The sequence below is a fragment of the Catharus ustulatus genome, chromosome 10, assembly GCF_009819885.2.
Source record: "Catharus ustulatus isolate bCatUst1 chromosome 10, bCatUst1.pri.v2, whole genome shotgun sequence".
Lineage (NCBI taxonomy): Eukaryota > Metazoa > Chordata > Aves > Passeriformes > Turdidae > Catharus > Catharus ustulatus.
The window spans coordinates 5,056,589-5,072,739 of NC_046230.1; the positions used below are offsets into that span (position 1 = coordinate 5,056,589).

The 16,151-nt window shown below is 60.4% G+C and overlaps 2 protein-coding genes across 2 annotated transcripts; one reads left to right on the forward strand and one right to left on the reverse strand.

The window, feature by feature from the left end:
• Positions 1-496: 496 nt before the first annotated feature.
• PFKL (phosphofructokinase, liver type) lies at positions 497-6,825 on the reverse strand. The gene is made up of 22 exons (XM_033069163.2): positions 6,703-6,825; positions 6,074-6,147; positions 5,905-5,982; positions 5,629-5,818; positions 5,309-5,474; positions 5,179-5,223; positions 4,986-5,094; positions 4,568-4,663; positions 4,396-4,488; positions 3,972-4,097; positions 3,820-3,884; positions 3,578-3,641; positions 3,345-3,491; positions 3,177-3,247; positions 3,002-3,089; positions 2,730-2,882; positions 2,433-2,597; positions 2,200-2,261; positions 1,768-1,879; positions 1,581-1,680; positions 1,368-1,473; positions 497-1,283 (listed from the first exon to the last, which is right to left on the reverse strand). Exons 1-22 carry the CDS (start codon positions 6,785-6,787, stop codon positions 1,136-1,138), a joined length of 2,343 nt encoding a protein of 780 aa, XP_032925054.1. The 5' UTR covers positions 6,788-6,825; the 3' UTR covers positions 497-1,135.
• A 1,856-nt stretch (positions 6,826-8,681) lies between these two features.
• PROCR (protein C receptor) lies at positions 8,682-11,731 on the forward strand. Its single transcript, XM_033068785.1, has 4 exons — positions 8,682-9,251; positions 9,332-9,568; positions 10,610-10,876; positions 10,958-11,731. The coding sequence occupies exons 1-4, from the start codon at positions 9,197-9,199 to the stop codon at positions 11,068-11,070; spliced, it is 672 nt and encodes a 223-aa protein (XP_032924676.1). The 5' UTR covers positions 8,682-9,196; the 3' UTR covers positions 11,071-11,731.
• Positions 11,732-16,151: the final 4,420 nt, after the last annotated feature.

Sequence of the window (16,151 nt, forward strand, 5' to 3'; positions counted from 1 at the left end):
GCAGGCTGGAACCGTCAGCCAACAGCCCCAGGAGGGAAGTGGCCTGGGAAAGGGGCTCCCTGTGAGCCTCTGGCGCAGACTGAGTGTGCAGAGCTTGGCCAGCACTCTGAGAAACTGCCTCATAAACAAGCACAGCACCACCCTACAGCACTTGCCTCTTTCCCTTGAAGGTGAGAACCAAGTGATTTTCACAATTGTGAAAGGATGCTGACCTTGCACCCACCACGACCTGGACAGGGAGGAGAGGCTGCTTGTGGTCCCACTCTCCCAGGCTTTGAGGATGTGCGAGACCAGGAAACCCTGCCCAGCATTAACCCAGCTTGGGAAAACCAGGAGTCTTTGCTTGTCTCCTCACTCCCAACATTAACCCAGCCTGGGAAAACCATGAGTCTTTGCTTGTCCCCCCACCCCCAGCATTAACCCAGCTTGGGAAAACCATGAGTCTTTGCTTGTCCCCTCACCCTGCCCCGCCACAATGACCACTCCAGGAGGCAGGTTTGGCTCCAGCAGGTTTTATGTCTAGAGGAGAGGAGCAGCACCGCGGGCGGTGCAGGATCCGAGGGTCACAGAGCAGCAGTGAGGTGATGGACACGGCGCCCGCAGCCACACGGTGACATCGCAGCCAAGCGTCATGCAAGGGGACTGGGGCTCGCCAGGACCCCCGTGCTCAGCCCTCGAGACCCCCACAGGGGATGGAGCTTCACCAGGGCACCCAGAAGCCCCGAGGACCAGCTCCAAGTCACTCCAGGATGGCTCTGCATCCTCCTCTCTCCCCTCCCACACGTGGGGCAGGCGACTACAAGCAGCAGCAGTTGGCTCAGGCGGTCAAGCCGCTAAATAAGGACTCAAAATACCCCATCATTAAATAAGAATAAACTATTAAAGGAAAATTAAGGGTCTGGGCTGTACGGCTGAGCTCAAGCAACTCTTCTGCCTCCGCACAGGGACCAGAACCCACAGCAGTGATTCGGAGCAGGATTGTGCCATGCTGGGAGCCAGCACCAGGCTCTGCCTGCTGTAAAGGGTTTGATGGCAAAGCTACAGGGCTACTGAGAACAGAGGGGACACAGTGCTCCCCCAGCAGCACGTGGGCACAGAGAGGACACGGCGGGGGCTATGGGTCAGGCTGGTGGGACTAGAAGCCCTTCTCGATGCTGAGGGTGCGACGAGTGACGTGCTCCATCTGCCCCGAGATGTACTCGGTGAGGCTGATCTGGTAGTTGGCGAGCATCTTCAGCATCAGCCGTAGGTTCAGCCACCACTGCTCCTGGGGCAGCCTGTGCCTGGCAGAGGGACACAGCTCTAGAGCAGACACCCTGGGAAGGTTCCCCCAGGAGCCGGTGAACCGCTGGGACATGGGGACTTACTCAAAATCTGTGACTTTCTTGAGCTCTGTGACAGGGCTGAAGGCCACCACCTTCTTCCGCAGCCCGATCACGCAGGCAGTGTCTCCAGAGTTAGCAAACACACGCCCTGGGAGGGGGACACTGCTGACCTTGGCCACCTCACTGGGGGCCAAGCCTGGAGCAGCAGCCATCAGCCTCCCCCACCCCCCATGGGAAGCCCAGCCCTCGGCTTACCCTTGGTGTAGACTTGCTGCAGCTTCTCTGACATCCACAGCACTGCCTTCACCCCCAGCTTGGTCCCATAGTTCCGGTCAAAGGGGGTCGGAGCTCCCCCCTGGGGACCAAAAAATGGGGATGTCAGGCCTTTCCCAGCTCTCAGGGCCAGCAGGGCTCATGTCACCCTGTCCCTGCACCTCTGTACCTGCTGGAGGTGGCCCAGGACGTTGATCCTGCAGTCAAAGATGCCTTTGCCTTCGGAGGAGTAAAGGTTGTAGAGGAACTCGGTGGTGTAGTGCTCGTGGCACTTCTCATTGCTGGGGAGCAGAGGGAAGGGCTTGGGGGGCTGCTCCTTCTGCCAGCATGTCCATGTTTCCCATAACACCTTTTCTGTGCTATTTTGTTCTCCCTGAGGCCCAGAGCCCTGGCCTGTGTCCCCAGGAGGACCCTGTGGCTGAGGTGGGGATGGCAGCGGAGGCACCCGGTGTCCCCACGGCCGAGCGCGTGCCCACTCACGGTGCCAAATCTCACCGTGCCCAGGACCCCTCTCTGGCCATGGGAAGGGCTCAGCTCCAGCCTTGCTCCCTGCCACAGCACTGGGGTTTGCAGTGACTGTCCCCAAGGGCCCCCAACTCACCGCAGCACCAGCCCTCTCTGGATATCAGTCTTCATTTTGTCAGTCAAGTGCTCCACGTTGGCCTGCAAGACAAACACTGAGATGCCGGCAGCCATCCCACAGTGTCCAGTTCTGACATCAACCCAGTGTCTGCACAGCGTGGCCGTGTCCTCCAGCTCCTGCCCTGCTCTGGAGCCCTCCCTTGTGTAGTTTTCCTTCTCATTTTAGCCAGAGAGCTGTTCCTGCCCGCTCACCTTTAAGTCGTGGATAGTGAAGGGATCTTCATAGACGTAGGCAGCATCGGCACCCACGGCGATGCCGGTGACCGTGGACAGGTACCCGCAGTAACCCCCCATGGTCTCCACGATGAACACGCGGCGCTTGGTGCCTGAGGCAGACTGCTTGATGCGGTCACAGCTCTGTGCCCAAAGAAGAGGAGGTCACACTAGGGAAAGCCACCTTTGTTCCCCCAGGATGGGACATGGAAGGCGGCCATGATGGAAGGTGGAGGAGTGTGGTGACCCTGAGCTGTCCCCACGCGTGTCCCTCACCTCCATGGCGGCGTTGACAGCCGTGTCAGAGCCCAGGCTGAAGTCGGTGCCGGGCACGTTGTTGCTGATGGTGGCGGGGATGACGCACATGACGATGCAGAGCTCCTCGTACTGCCCACGGGCCTCCACCAGCTGCAGCACCCCCTCGTACGCCTGCAAGCAGCCGAGGGATTGGGAAATGCTGGCCCTGCAGCCAGATCCACATTCCAGAAACATTCCTCTGGGATGCCCACAGCCACCCAGCCCCCACTGAAGCAAGGATTCCGCCGCACCTCAAAGCCCCCAATGACCAGCAGCCCCTGGATGTTGAATTTGCGCACGTTCTCCACAATCTTCTCCATGCAGGTCTTGGGCAGTGTCCTGCGGTGGGGAAGGGGGAGCAGATGATGGGGTGAGGATGGTGGGGACACCCCTCCCCTACACCCCTGTCCCCAGGACAGCACTCACCTCTTGGTGCCCAGCATGGAGCCGCCGCGGCCCAGCCACCCTGCCACGTCGTGCCAGCCCACCTCACGGACCTGCGGGCACGAGCGACAGCTCAGGGGTGGGAACAGCCCCTCTCCCCCAAGGCCAGCCCCATCCTCCAGGACATCCCAGGCTTGCTGACCCCCTTACCTGTCCCTTGGCCAGGCCCTCGAAGCCGTCGCTCACCACGTAGATGGTGTGTCCCTGGCAGATGCCAATGCGCACGGCCGAGCGCACGGCAGCGTTCATGCCGGCGGCCGGCGCTCCCACGTTCAGAATGGCCATGCTGAAGGGGCTCTAAGGGGACAGGGATGGGAACAGCACATCCCTGTGTGTTCCCAAGGAGGGAACAGTGTGCCCTGCTGCTCCCCATCACCCCTCACCTTCTCCTGAGCTGGCTTCTGGTGCGCCAGCAGCTTGTAGATGTTCCAGTTGTTCTCAAAGCTCCTGCAAGGACATGGTGATGTGTCCCCAAGGCACATCTGGGACAAGGGGGAGACTCCCCAGTGCCCCCTGGGGTGTGACTGAGGACACCCTTCTGGCTGCAGGAGCCAATGACTTCCGCACAGGAAAAAGCCCCTGTCCAAGAGGAATGTCTTCCCCAGTCCTGGTCCCTGCTCCTCACCTTCCACGGAGCTGGATGGCCTCCTCAAATCTCTTCTCATCCATAGCCTTCTGCACATCCTTTGTCTTGGACCGAGAGAAAGATGCAGCACTGTGACACCCACATTCCCAGGGAGGGGAGTGGGACCCCCACCCGAATTCCCTGGTACTCACCACCTGGACACACTCCATGAGCGGCAGCCGCACTGACTGGTTCCCGGACAGGCTGACCACACAGGCCGGGGTGTCCGGGGTGGCCTCCAGCAGCGCCATCACCGCCTCCATCCCCATCTTGCTGCTCTGCAAAAGGACAGGGGCACCTGTGACACTGGGGCCACCAGTGCCAGCTGGGTGGGATGCTCAGGGATGCTCCCACAGGCTTGGAAACCATGTGGCTGCTGATTCACTGCTGGAAAGCTGATGGTTTTATTTAAAAATCCATGAAATTTGGAGTAAACGAGGAGAAATGGGTGCACAGCTCTGCCCAGCACAGCAGGGCTGAGTCCATCCGAGCCTCACCCAGCTGGCAAACCCTTTCCTTCGGGCAGAGGGATGGCAGGAGCGGGGTTGCCCTCTCTGTGCCCTCTCCTGGACCTACCAGCACGCGGTCAAAGGCAGACGGGGTCCCTCCGCGCTGCACGTGGCCGAGGACGGTGACCCGCGTGTCGAAGCCCAGGCGCTGCACCACCAGCTGTGGGGAAGAGGGGACGTCACGCTGGGGACCCACCGGTGTCCGTGGGTGCCAGGCTGGTGCCGGGGCAGTCACTTACGTCCTTCACGTAGTTGGAGGAGATGGGCTTGCCGCTGCGGTCGATGGCGCCCTCGGCGATGATGATGATGTTGAGCCGTGAGCCCCGGCTGCGTGTCTGGCACAAGGGGAGGACAAATGGCAATCATGCCTCAGCCAAAACTTACCGTGGGCCGTGTGTGAGCACCCTCTCCTTCCTGCCATCTGTGCTGCCCCAGGGGTGGCTCGGGTCACGGGCAGCTGAGCCCCCAAGCCGGCGCTGCCCCTGGCACGCGAGGGCTGGATTTGCGCTCGGCTGAGTGCCCCGGTTCACAGGGACAATGGCGGCAGCTCCCGAAGCTTCGCAGGGGCCGGGCACCGGCTGCACGGCTCAGCCCGGGCCCCTGCAGGGACTCCCCAGGGGAACAGGGGATGGGATGGGATGGCAGAACACCCCTCACCTCCCCGAGCCTCTCGCACATGAGGTCCTCCCAGCCATCCTCCGGAGGGGATTCCGGGATGAAGAGCCAGTCGGCGCCCGAGGCCAAGCCGGACACCAGAGCCAGGTACCTGGGGGGACACGGTGGTGGCAGCACTGTCCCCAAACCATGGCATCCCATCCCACTGATGGGCTTCCCACCCATGGGGGCTTACCCGCAGTGGCGACCCATCACTTCAAGCACGAATGTCCGCTGGTGGCTGCAAGGATAGGAAGAGAAGGAGGTGGGTGGGAGTGATGGTCGGGACGGTGCGGCACCCAGCCCCCCAGCCCCGTCCTGCTCACCTCTGTGCCGTGGTGGTGATGGCGTCGATGACCTCCATGATGCGGTGCAGCGCCGAGTCGGTGCCGATGGTCATGTCGGTGCCGCAGAAGTCGTTGTCGATGGAGCCCACCAGCCCCACGATGTTCAGGCGGCAGTTCTTCTTCGCCACCTCCTCGCTGATCTGCCCTGGGGGGGTCACAGCCACCACACCGGTTACTTCAGGCTACTCATGTCCCCACCACCATAGTGCAGGAGCCCAGCCCTCCGTGGGGTCACAGCACCGGGGTGACCCTGCCGACCTCAGCACCCCCGAACGCCCTGCTCTAGGGGGCTCACCCACCCTCTCGGACCAGCTCCTCGAGCAGCCCAGCCCACTCGGAGCGGAAGATGTCAGCGCCGGTGAGGCTGCCGTCGCCGCCGATGACGCACAGGTTGGTGATGCCGTGCTCCACCAGGTTGCGGGCGGCCCGGAGCCGACCTGCCCGCGTGGTGAAGGCCTTGCAGCGGGCACTGCCGATCACCGTCCCGCCCTGGGGACAGAACGGGGCACGTGGCTTGTCACACATGTTCGGAGGGGCTGGGATCTGGGGTCCCGTGGCCCCGAGGTGACCCTCACCAGCTGGATGATGTTGGAGACGCTGAGCCAGTTGGCCTGTTTGATGTTGTCACCCCCCTCCACCAGCCCCTCGTAGCCCTGTGGAGAAGCAGAGGGTGGAGGTGAAAGGTACCCGGGCACAGGGGGGTGGATCCCCCCAGCCGTGATGGGGAGCAGGGGGAGCCCCAACCTCATAGATGAGGAACACCTTGGCTCCCACGTATATGCCCATGCGGGTGACAGCGCGGACAGCGGCGTTCATGCCTGGAAAAGCGATATGTGAGCTGGAGTAATCCCGTGGGATCCTGCACCCCACAGGGTGTGGGATCCTGCACTCCACAGGGTGTGGGATCCTGCACCCCACAGGGCATGGGATCCTATCGGTCACCCTGAGCTGTCCCTTCGAGTGGGGGGAACCCCATGGAACCCTGCATCCCACAGGGCACGGGATCCTATCGGTGACCCTGAGGTGTCCCCTTGAGTGGGCGGGGAGCCACGTGGGCTGAGACCGGGCAAGCTCTGCGCACAGCCGGCCCGAGAAACTGCCCGGGAGCGAGCTGCTTATCCCGGGGGGGACGGGGATGGGGAAAGCGACGGACACATCCCCTCCATGGGGCTCCCCCCGTGGGGCTCCCCGCGTGCGGCTCCTGCCCTCCGACGGCCCGAGGGTGATGGGGACGGGGAAGCTCTGGGGAGGGGGTCCCCATCCGCCCGCCCCGGGAGCAGCGCGGGCCGCGGACTCCGGCCCCGGGCGGTGGCGGGCACAGACACGCGGGGAAGCCGCGGCCCGGCCCGAGCCCCCCGCCCCGCCGGGCGCACCTTGCGCATCCCCGCCGCTGGTGAGAACAGCGATGGCCATGCCGGCCCCCGCCATCCGCAGCCGCTCCAGCTCCGCCGCCGCCATCGCTGCGCTCCCGGCACCGGCGCCGCCGCCGCGACACGCCCCGCGACACGCAGGGACCGGGACACGCCCCAGGACACGCCCCGCGACACGCAGGGACCGGGACACGCCCCAGGACACGCCCCGCGACACGCAGGGACCGGGACACGCCCCAGGACACGCCCCGGGACACGCATGGATCTGGACACGCCCCGGGACACGCCCCGGGACACGCGCCGCGACACGCATAGCTCTGGGACACGCCCCGCGAGACGCTCCGCGACACCCAGGGACCAAGGACACGCCCCGGGACACGCCCCGGGACACGCCCCGGAGCGATGTGTCGCGCCGTATCGCGACATGATGCGCCGTAACGTGCCGGACAATGAGCACATGCCCCGGCGTCCCGGACCGCGCCATCCTGCGCGGATTCCGTCCTGGAATTCTGCAGGAATTGGCTGATGGAGCTGCCCAGTCGCTCTCCAGGATATTTGGAAGGTCCTGGCTGTCCGGTCGAGTCGCGGGTGACCGGAAATAAACGGAGTCCTTGTCCCCACCTTTGAAAAGGGTGGAAAGGAGGAGCCTGGGAAGCGGACCTGGCGCCCATCAGCCTCCCCTGTGTGCCCGGAGAGACCCTGGGACTGACCCTCCTGAAGCTCTGCTGGGGCAGGGGAGGACGGGAGGGATCGGGACAGCGAGGCTGCACCAAGAGCAGGTCCTGCCAGACCCCCCCCGATGGGGGGACTCCCTCAGAAGGGTCATGGGTGTGTTTTATCTGGATTTCTATACAGCCTGGACACAATCCCACCCAACATCCTCCTCTCTGCATTGGCCAGAGCTGGATTCCATGGATGCACTGTTAGATGGATAAGGAATTGGCCGTGTGAAGAACGAGGTTCACTTTCCTGGTCAAATTTAAAAAGACAAGAAGAAACAAACAATAAAGCAAAAGGTTATAACAGCTGGGTGCTTGGCATTCACCCAAGAGTACACCTGATGTTTTGGAAACACCCTTTAAAAACAGCCCGTTGCATATTCACAGACCCATCATACATTTTCAAACTCCCCCTGGGTCAGGCAGCCCTCAGGACCAATCCAGGCTGGGGCTGAGCAGATGGAGCAGCCCCTGGAGAAGGACTTGGTGCAGGTGGTGAGGGCTGGCCATGCCCCATCCCAGGACCCCCATGTGGGGCTGATCCCCAGCATGGGCAGCAGGAAAGGGATTGGGATTCTGCCCCTCTGCCCCACTCAGGTGAGACCCCACCTGCAGAGCTGCCCCAGCCCTGGGGCCCAGCACAGGAAGGAGCTGGAGCTGCTGGAGAGAGTCCAGAGGAGGCTCCAGGATGAGCAGAGGATGGAGCAGCTCTGCTGGGAGGAAAGGCTGGGAGAGCTGGGATTGTTCAGCCTGGAGAAGCTTTGGGGTGACCTAATGGTGACCTTCCAGTACCTGAAGGAGCTACAGGAAAGATGGAGAGAGGATACTCCCAAGGGCCCTGACAGAGGGGAATGGCTTCAAACTGCCTGAGGGCAGGCTTGGATGAGATACTGGGAAGAAATTCTTGGATGTGAAGGTACGGATGCCCTGGCACAGGGCCAGAGAAGCTGTGGCTGCCTCATCCCTGGAAGTGTCCAAGGCCAGGCTGGAGGGGGCTTGGAGCAACCTGGGCTAGTGGAAGGTGTCCCTGCCCATGGCAGGGAGTGGAATGACATGGGCTTTCAGGCCACTCTTCACCCAGACCATTCCATGACAATATTCCATGCCATAGCAGGCTGTGTGATGCCATTATGTGTCACCCAGGCTGTGCTAATGGGATGAGCTGGACCTTTTACTAGAAATTTCACATTTTTCCATTTTTACTTTATAATTATTTTAGGTTTAATTCAAAAACAAACCTATGGAGGAAGCCCTGCCCTGGATTTCTCATCCCCATTACCCAGCTCAGCTACCCAAAGTGTCACCCCTTTCCAGGGAGGGGGTCCTGTTGCTGGATGCCCTCTCCACATCAGTGCAATGCTGGGCGGCTGCTCCCTCTAAACACTCCCCATTCCCTGGGAATGGTCCCCATCACCGTGTCCCCCTGATCTCCCACATCCCCCAGGAGAGTGGGACAGTCAAGGGAAACTGAGTCAGGTGCTGGCAGCTCGCCCAGTTCCAGCTGTGCCGGGGGTGGAGCTTGGGGCCTCATCCTGCATCCTTAGGGCCCGGCATATCCGGCAGGGAAGGGGTGCGGGTGGCTCGGCTGAGGAAATGGGAGAGACCTGGCCGGAGTCCCGCTCTCCTCCTCCTACAGCCCCACCTCCCCGGTCCTCTTAACATCCCATGGGCCGGCCGTGGGGCCAGCAGCGCGTCCCCAGCGCGGTGCCCAGGCTGAGCTCCGTGCCGGGCCAGCCCTGTTGACAGCAGCGTGTCCCCAGCGCGGTGCCATCCCCGCGATGCTGCGGCTGCTGCTGCTCAGCGGGGCCCTGGGCTGCGGGGCGGAGCAGGCAGGTAAGGCAGGGACACGGCGGTGCTTGGGGACACCGGGGTTGCCTTGGGGCACACGGGGTGATGTCTCACGTCTCCCGCAGCCCCGCTCGCCTTCACCATGCTCCAGCTGACCCGCGTCTACATGGGCAATTCCATGTTCCGGGGCAACGCCAGCCTGAATGGACAGCTCAGCCATCTCCTGGACGAGGATAATGTCACCCAGGTGCTCCCGCTGGAGCCTCCGGACGCCTGGGCCCGGCGGCAAGAAGAGGTGATCACCTACCTGAGGAACTTCAGGCAGCTGGTGAAGCTCTTCAACATGGAGAGACCCACCAAATGTGAGTGGTACCCGGGACAGGGGGGGTGACCCGAGGAAGGGGAGCCCCTTCCACGCGGCTGGGGCATGGGGGTGGCTCTCAGGGACAGATCGGCGAAGGGATGGGGACACACGTGCAAAACCTCTCTGTGGGCAAAGGGAGCCCTTCTGTGGAGCCGAGAATTTCTTACCCGGAGCACACCCTGGGAATGGCATCATGCTCAACCTGTTGCTGCTCCTCAGGAAAAGGGCTGGGGGCTGCAGCCTGGGGTGGTGAGGTGTAGGAACCTTGTCTGCTCCCTGCTTTTGCTCTGCCTGCATCCCACCTGCATCCCGCCTGCATCCCACCTGCATCCCGCCTGCATCCCACCTGCATCCCGCCTGTATCCAGCCTGCATCCAGCCTGCATCCAGCCTGCTCCCTGCCTGCATCCAGCCTGCTCCCTGCCTGCATCCAGCCTGCTCCCTGCCTGCATCCAGCCTGCTCCCTGCCTGCATCCAGCCTGCATCCAGCCTGCTCCCTGCCTGCATCCAGCCTGCATCCAGCCTGCTCCCTGCCTGCATCCAGCCTGCTCCCTGCCTGCATCCCGCAGCTGGTGGGAACGCTGTTCATGCTCCTGCCTGCTCTGCCCCACAAGCCCTGTCACCTCTGCTGCTCCTGCCCGGGGTGTGCTTTCCTCTCCTCTCCTGTTACCCCCAAACCGGTTTTGCCCCAGCCCCACATCCCCGTACCCTGGGGAGCCCGGTGTCACCGCGGGGTCTCTGGCATGACCCGCCGCATCCCTCCCGGTGTGCCTGTCCTGATGTCTCGCTCCATTTGCAAGAGCCACGAGCAGCTCCGTGCCCCAAACCTCCCTCCCTGTAAAACCGCAGCTGTGCAGAGATAAGGGAGGGGAAATAATCCCGGCCGCTGGAAAAGTCCCTGCCGTGGTCAAACCGAGGGCAAGCAAAGCTGTGTGTGGCACAAGGCTGAGGCTGTGCCAACTCAGTGCCCGGTTTGCTGCTGGTGAGCGGTACCGAGGGTGGGAGCGTGGTGACCCTGTCCCCTCCCTCTGTCCCCGCAGTCACCCAGCACCTGCGCTGCCACCTCGGCTGCCGCCTCTACCCCAACGGCACAGCCCAGAGCTTCTACGAGGTGACCCTCAACAGCACAGCGTTCCTCAGCTTCCATGTCCCCAACGCCACCTGGGAGCGGCGCTGGCCCGGGGACCTCCCGGTGGCCGCCTTCGCCCAGGAGCAGCTGATGAAGTACCCCATAACCACCCAGGACCTGCAGTATTTCCTCAACACCACCTGTGTCAGCATCCTGCAGGCTCAGAGCACCAGGACAGGTCCGTGGTGGGGCCGGGACTGGGGATAGGGACATGGTGGCGTGGCCCAGTTGTCACCTCCATCTCTCTCGCCTCTTGCAGGAAAAGTCAGCAGCCGATCGCGCACTCCGCTGGTCCTGGGGCTGGTCCTGGGAAGTCTGGCCCTGCTGGGCATGGCCCTGGGCATCTTCCTGTGCACAGGAGGGAGCTGTTAGCATGGGCAGCTGTCCCATGTCACCCCATGGACACAGGGAATGGACCTGTCATCTTCCCGTGCATCCATCACCACCCTGTGGAGGCAAGGGACAGACCCATCATCTCCCTGCGGAGTCAGGGGATGGATCCATCATCTTCCCAAGGATCCAGCAAATCTCCATGGATCTATCATCACCCTGCAGAGTCAGGGGATGGGTCCATCATCTTCCCAAGGATCCAGCAACTCTCCATGGATCCATCATCACCGTGGGGAGGCAGGGGCTGGATCCATCGTCCCTGCACAGAGACAGAGGACAGACTCATCATCCCCCCATGGAGGCAGGGACCAAGCCCATCCCTCACAAGGGATGCATGTCCCTCGTGTCACAGACTTTGCTCCCCAAGGACACCAGTGGCTTCCCAGTCCTGTCCCAGCCAGCTGGCCCCTCCAGCAGCCCCTGTGGACAGTCCTCACCGTGGGCAATGCACTGAGACTCTGCAGAGAAACACTGGGAAAATGGAAAAATGCGGGGGGGAATGGCATGGGGGGAAAGCAGCAGGAGAAACAGCCATGGAATGGTTAAAAGCATGGTGTTAAACCCTCATTTGTCCCTGTTCCAGTGGGATGGAGGGAGGATGTCACACCTTGTGTAATAAAACCACCCATCAGCTCTTACCACACCTCTGGCTGCTCTTGTTCCCCTTGGCAGCACCGATGTGGGGCTGTGCATCCATCCTGGGCCACGGCTGCCGGTGCTGGGGGGGCTCGTTGGTGTTGCCAGCCCCTGTGCCACACCTTGGGTTCTGTGCTAAGTTTTCCAGGCCTCTGGAAAGACACTGGTGGTGTTTGCAGGAGGGTGTTGCACCTCCTGAGCTCATTTTAACCTTCTCCCAGCTTTGGTTTGACTCAAGTAATTTTCTCAACGTTTTTCATTTCCTCGCTCAGTGTGAGGTGCTGAGGTCAAGCACACACAGCTGTGAGGGGACATTTTTCCTTGTCCACAATCCACATCCAAGCTAAACATTCCACTTTGACTGTTTAAACTTTGATTGCATCGATAAGAAACGCTTGGCCACGTTTCCCTTTCACCCAAAAGGGGATTTTGAGCTCTCCTGCGCATCTCCACTGCTCTGGTGGCAGGAAGGGCTGGGGATGAGCCAGGAGAGGCTTTCCTGGGTCAGCTTCCAGCTCTTTCCTTTCTAATCACCCTGTGAGCAAGATAGGCTGGGATGAGGGAAGATGGGAAAAGAGATGAGGGACAGAGGGATGCGAAGATGACCTTAGGGCCTGTCCTTGTGCAGGGATGGAGGAGGAGGTCTCCAAAGCCCACATCTCATCACCCTGGCCCTCAGCCACCCTGGAGCAGCCGCTGCCTCCCCTGGGCTCCTGGGGCAGGGGCCGGGGCGCTCCCCACCCTTGGCGGGCTCCGAGAGGCCGGAGAATCCAAAACAACACGGCTGAGGCACGGGAACGTCATTGCTCGGCCCTTGGAGCAGCGCCCTTGGCAGGAGCTGTGCTGTGAGCGCTCTGTGTCCCTGCTGCCAGCATCCAGGGACACCAGGGCAGTGCCCAAGGTCACACGTGCTGCACTGGCTGCCCACAAAGGGATCCAGTCCCTTCCAGCTGGGAGAAACCGCAACACTCCCAGCTCTGCTTTGTTTCCAACTTGGGGCATCTCTGCTACCTGCAGCTGCTGCATCATGGTCCCCAAGACTTGGTCAGATTCCCTCTCCCAGTCCCCTCTGCCTGGGCTGCAGCTCCTTGCTCCAGCTGGGATGGCTGAGAGTGGATGCTGTGGGATCTCCATGGCTGTGAGAGTGGGGATGGCACTCAGGACAGACCTAGGTGGCAAACCCTGCTGGGGAAGCCTAGAACAGCAGAGCTTGTTTTGTTTTTTTGCTCCAGGAATGTGTCATCTTTTGGACGGATGAGCAAATCTGAGCTTCTCCACTTCACATAGCTCTTGAAAATCCTTTTTCCTGACCCTGAGCCCCCTGTGTGTGTCTGGAGAACATTCCAGAATGGAGCTGAGTCTGCTGCTCCTTTTGAGTTTCGACAAGGGACTGGGCAGAACCCTGAGGAACAGCCTCATCTCCATTGGCACCCAAACCTGGCACCTCCATCCCAAGGCATTTCCCTGGCAGTGACCAGCATCAGTGTCTGACCTGGACATGGTGACAAGCACAGAGGGGTTATGGTGGCACCTCCATCATAGCCCCAAAATTTCTCTTCCTCACCCAAAACATCACAATTTGTTGCCCCAAAGTTTCTCTTCCTCACCCCAAAACCCTCAAGTGCCTCATGGCAGGGCCTCTGAAGCCTGGCTGGGTGTGGCAGTTGGGGGCAGTGGCCTGGCTGCCTCAGAAGTGGGAGCTGAGCTCCTGTTTTGCCATCACTCCAACATGGACCAGTTTCCTGGCAGCCAGCAGCCAATGTATGGCCATCCTTTCCCAAATTTGGCCGCTCTTCCGCCCCGGATCACAGCCTGGGACAGGCGCCAGTGCATGTTCCATCACTGAGGGGTGGTTTCAGTTTTCTCCTTAGAGGACTTTTGGGTTCTGCAGGAGGGTGAATGAACCCACACAGAAACCTCTGGCAGCTTTACCCAGCTCCCAGAGTGACCCATCCCTGTTATCTGCAGGGTTTGCTGGGCAAGGCTTTGTTTTCCATGCATGGTTTCCATCAGCCTGCTCTGCTGTCACTGTCTTGGATAAGGGCTCAGATAAGATGCCCAAGCCTTGATCCTTGTTCCAGTGAGGCAATGCCCATGTGCCAGGAATCAGCTTTTTCCTTCACCCCATGCCATGGGGAACTTGGATGGGGTGGGCAGGTCCCCTGGTTACTTTTTGGACATCAGCCCCCTCTGCAAGGTCCGGATCTCCATCCTTTGGGAGCCGCCGTGCCTCAGGACAAAGGGCTGGATGGCTCCAGGAGCTGCCCAAAACCAGTGATGGGCTCTGGTGCCTGCTGGGGGTGGGAGGGGGAAAACAAGTGGGGCTGATGGGATCCATCTGGCAGGAAGCAGGATTATCCCTGTAAACACCTCTTACGCACTTGGCGCCTGCACTGGTGTCATTGTGGCTTTTTGGGACTAAACAAACCCAAGTGCTCAGAGGTCACTGTGCCACAGCCACAGATGTTCTAATTCCTGACTTTGGAACACCGTTGTTAACCCCAGGGGCTGCACTGGGGTGAGGGGGTCTGGTCCCACATGGAAGCCAGCAGCAACCTGGAAGAGCCTCCCAGCCCAGGGAAGGGTGGCCGGTGCCCAGCGCTGCCCTCTTCCCTTCCTGCTCACCTTCCAGGTCAGCCGGGGAAACAGGAGAGAGAGCGAGCTGGCTGCTGGCCAGGAGCAGGGATGGAGGCAGGCAGGATAAAGGCAGAGGGTACCACCCATCCCACACCTCTGCCCTGCCCCAGAGGGCTGCCCTCGCCCTGGGGACGTTCTGGAGCGAGCCTGGCTGCTCCAGCAGCTCCTGCAATGCAGGCGAGCAGGGCTGGGGGCTCCTAGCTGGGAGGAATCATCACTTCACCTTCCCTTCCCAGCTGGAGGCTCCCACTCCAAAACCACGTGTCCTCAGAGCAAACTCTTCTCCTGGCACCAGCCCCTTCTCCCTTCTTCCTCCACTACCCAGCCCTGGAGCAGAAAGTTTCAGAGAGAAATAAACACATGAAAAAACAAGATTTTTCTTTGGAAAAACCCAAGTTTACACAGTGCTTTCAGAGAAGTTTCCCTAGAAAAATGGCTGTTTGGCAACACTTAAACCCACCTCCCAGAGTTGGGAGCAGCCTTTGGTGTGGCTGTCACTGGGAGCACAGCCCTCCTTCCAAGACCCCCACAGCAAGAGCTGGAACTCCTTGGAGCACCCCCAAAACTTCACCAGCCAGTCTGAGATGGGGAATGTGGCTCCAGGTGCAGCCAGCCCAGGCTGTGGAGGGACAGAAGACACAGACAAGGCTGCAGGGCATGATGGAAACATGGATCTGAGCCCTCCCATCATCAATCTCCTATGGAATCCTCATTCCATCAGCTCCTTCCCCTCCCTGGGCTGGGAGGGATCCAGGCAGAGGGTGGGAACACAGTGTTGATGGAGGTGATGACATATGGAAGCCAGCCTGTGGTTGGTCCTGAAGCAACACACACAGCCCCTGGAGATGCTGAAAACCATTCCCTTCAGGAATAAAGCAGGACCCCATTTCAGCCAGGCCTTCCCAAAGCAGCATGGACTTCTGGGAATGCATTCCAAGGACAAGTGCTCTCCTGGAATTGAACAATATGCCTTCATCTGAACCGTCACCCTTCCAAGGAAATCTGCGTTTATTTGTTCAGCTTGAGAATGGTGTTGCTCAGAAAGGACTGGAAATTCAAGCTGTGCATGGCAGAATTCTCAGCCTGAAGGTTCAGTCAGGATCCTTGTTTGGTGTCAGACCAAATGTGAACACCTAAACCTCATGGGAAGCATCTCTATGAATAAAGGAGTGTCCCACCAGCTCCATGTCACTGGAGAAGGGGACAGAGGATGTCATGGACACTGAGAACCCTCTGCATCCCCAACTGTTGGAGCACAAATATTCCCTGATCCTAAAAGAAGCACATTGTGAGTGGGTCAGAACCATAGCCACTGGGAACATTCGAGCAAGCACTGCTGTTGTTGCTGGGCAAAAGTATGGGAGCCCTGGAAGATTTGTGGAGGTGGGAAAGGCGTTGGAGGCTGCCTCTGAACACACCCTGCAGCAGGAGGGAAAGGGTGGAAGGAAGCAGGGATGCTTGGTTGGAATTTGGGGCTTTTGTTCCTGTTTTTCTCCTTGCTGGTGTGCAGAGCCGGGGCTCTGCAGCCATTGTTGTGTTCTCCAAAGAGTCTGGCCCCACAATGCAAAAAAAAACAAACCACAGGAAGGAAAGGAATTAGCAGGGAAAGGAAAAGCAGCAGTGGGAACAAGGACTCAGGCCCAAAATAAACCTGCTGGCTGCTGCTGGGGGTGCAGGTAGGAGAGGTTCCACCTTCCCCTGGGGGAGAACTTGGAGCTTAGGGGTGAAATCTTGACTTTTTGGATTTATTGCTACAGGTGAGCAGGGCTTCAAGAGGCTGGAATAACAGG

What these genes read in the sequence shown, in the direction of transcription:
- PFKL (XM_033069163.2), bottom strand. Translation starts at nt 6,787, where the DNA reads ATGGCGGCGGCGGAGCTGGAGCGGCTGCGGATGGCGGGGGCCGGCATG. An exon ending in CCTCCAACTACGTGAAGGAC is followed by an intron (nt 4,489 to 4,567) that starts GTAAGTGACTGC and finishes TCTTCCCCACAG; the next exon opens with CTGGTGGTGCAGCGCCTGGG. An exon ending in TCATGGAGTGTGTCCAGGTG is followed by an intron (nt 3,885 to 3,971) that starts GTGAGTACCAGG and finishes TCTCGGTCCAAG; the next exon opens with ACAAAGGATGTGCAGAAGGC.
- PROCR (XM_033068785.1), top strand. Translation starts at nt 9,197, where the DNA reads ATGCTGCGGCTGCTGCTGCTCAGCGGGGCCCTGGGCTGCGGGGCGGAG. An exon ending in CATGGAGAGACCCACCAAAT is followed by an intron (nt 9,569 to 10,609) that starts GTGAGTGGTACC and finishes CTGTCCCCGCAG; the next exon opens with TCACCCAGCACCTGCGCTGC. An exon ending in GGCTCAGAGCACCAGGACAG is followed by an intron (nt 10,877 to 10,957) that starts GTCCGTGGTGGG and finishes CGCCTCTTGCAG; the next exon opens with GAAAAGTCAGCAGCCGATCG.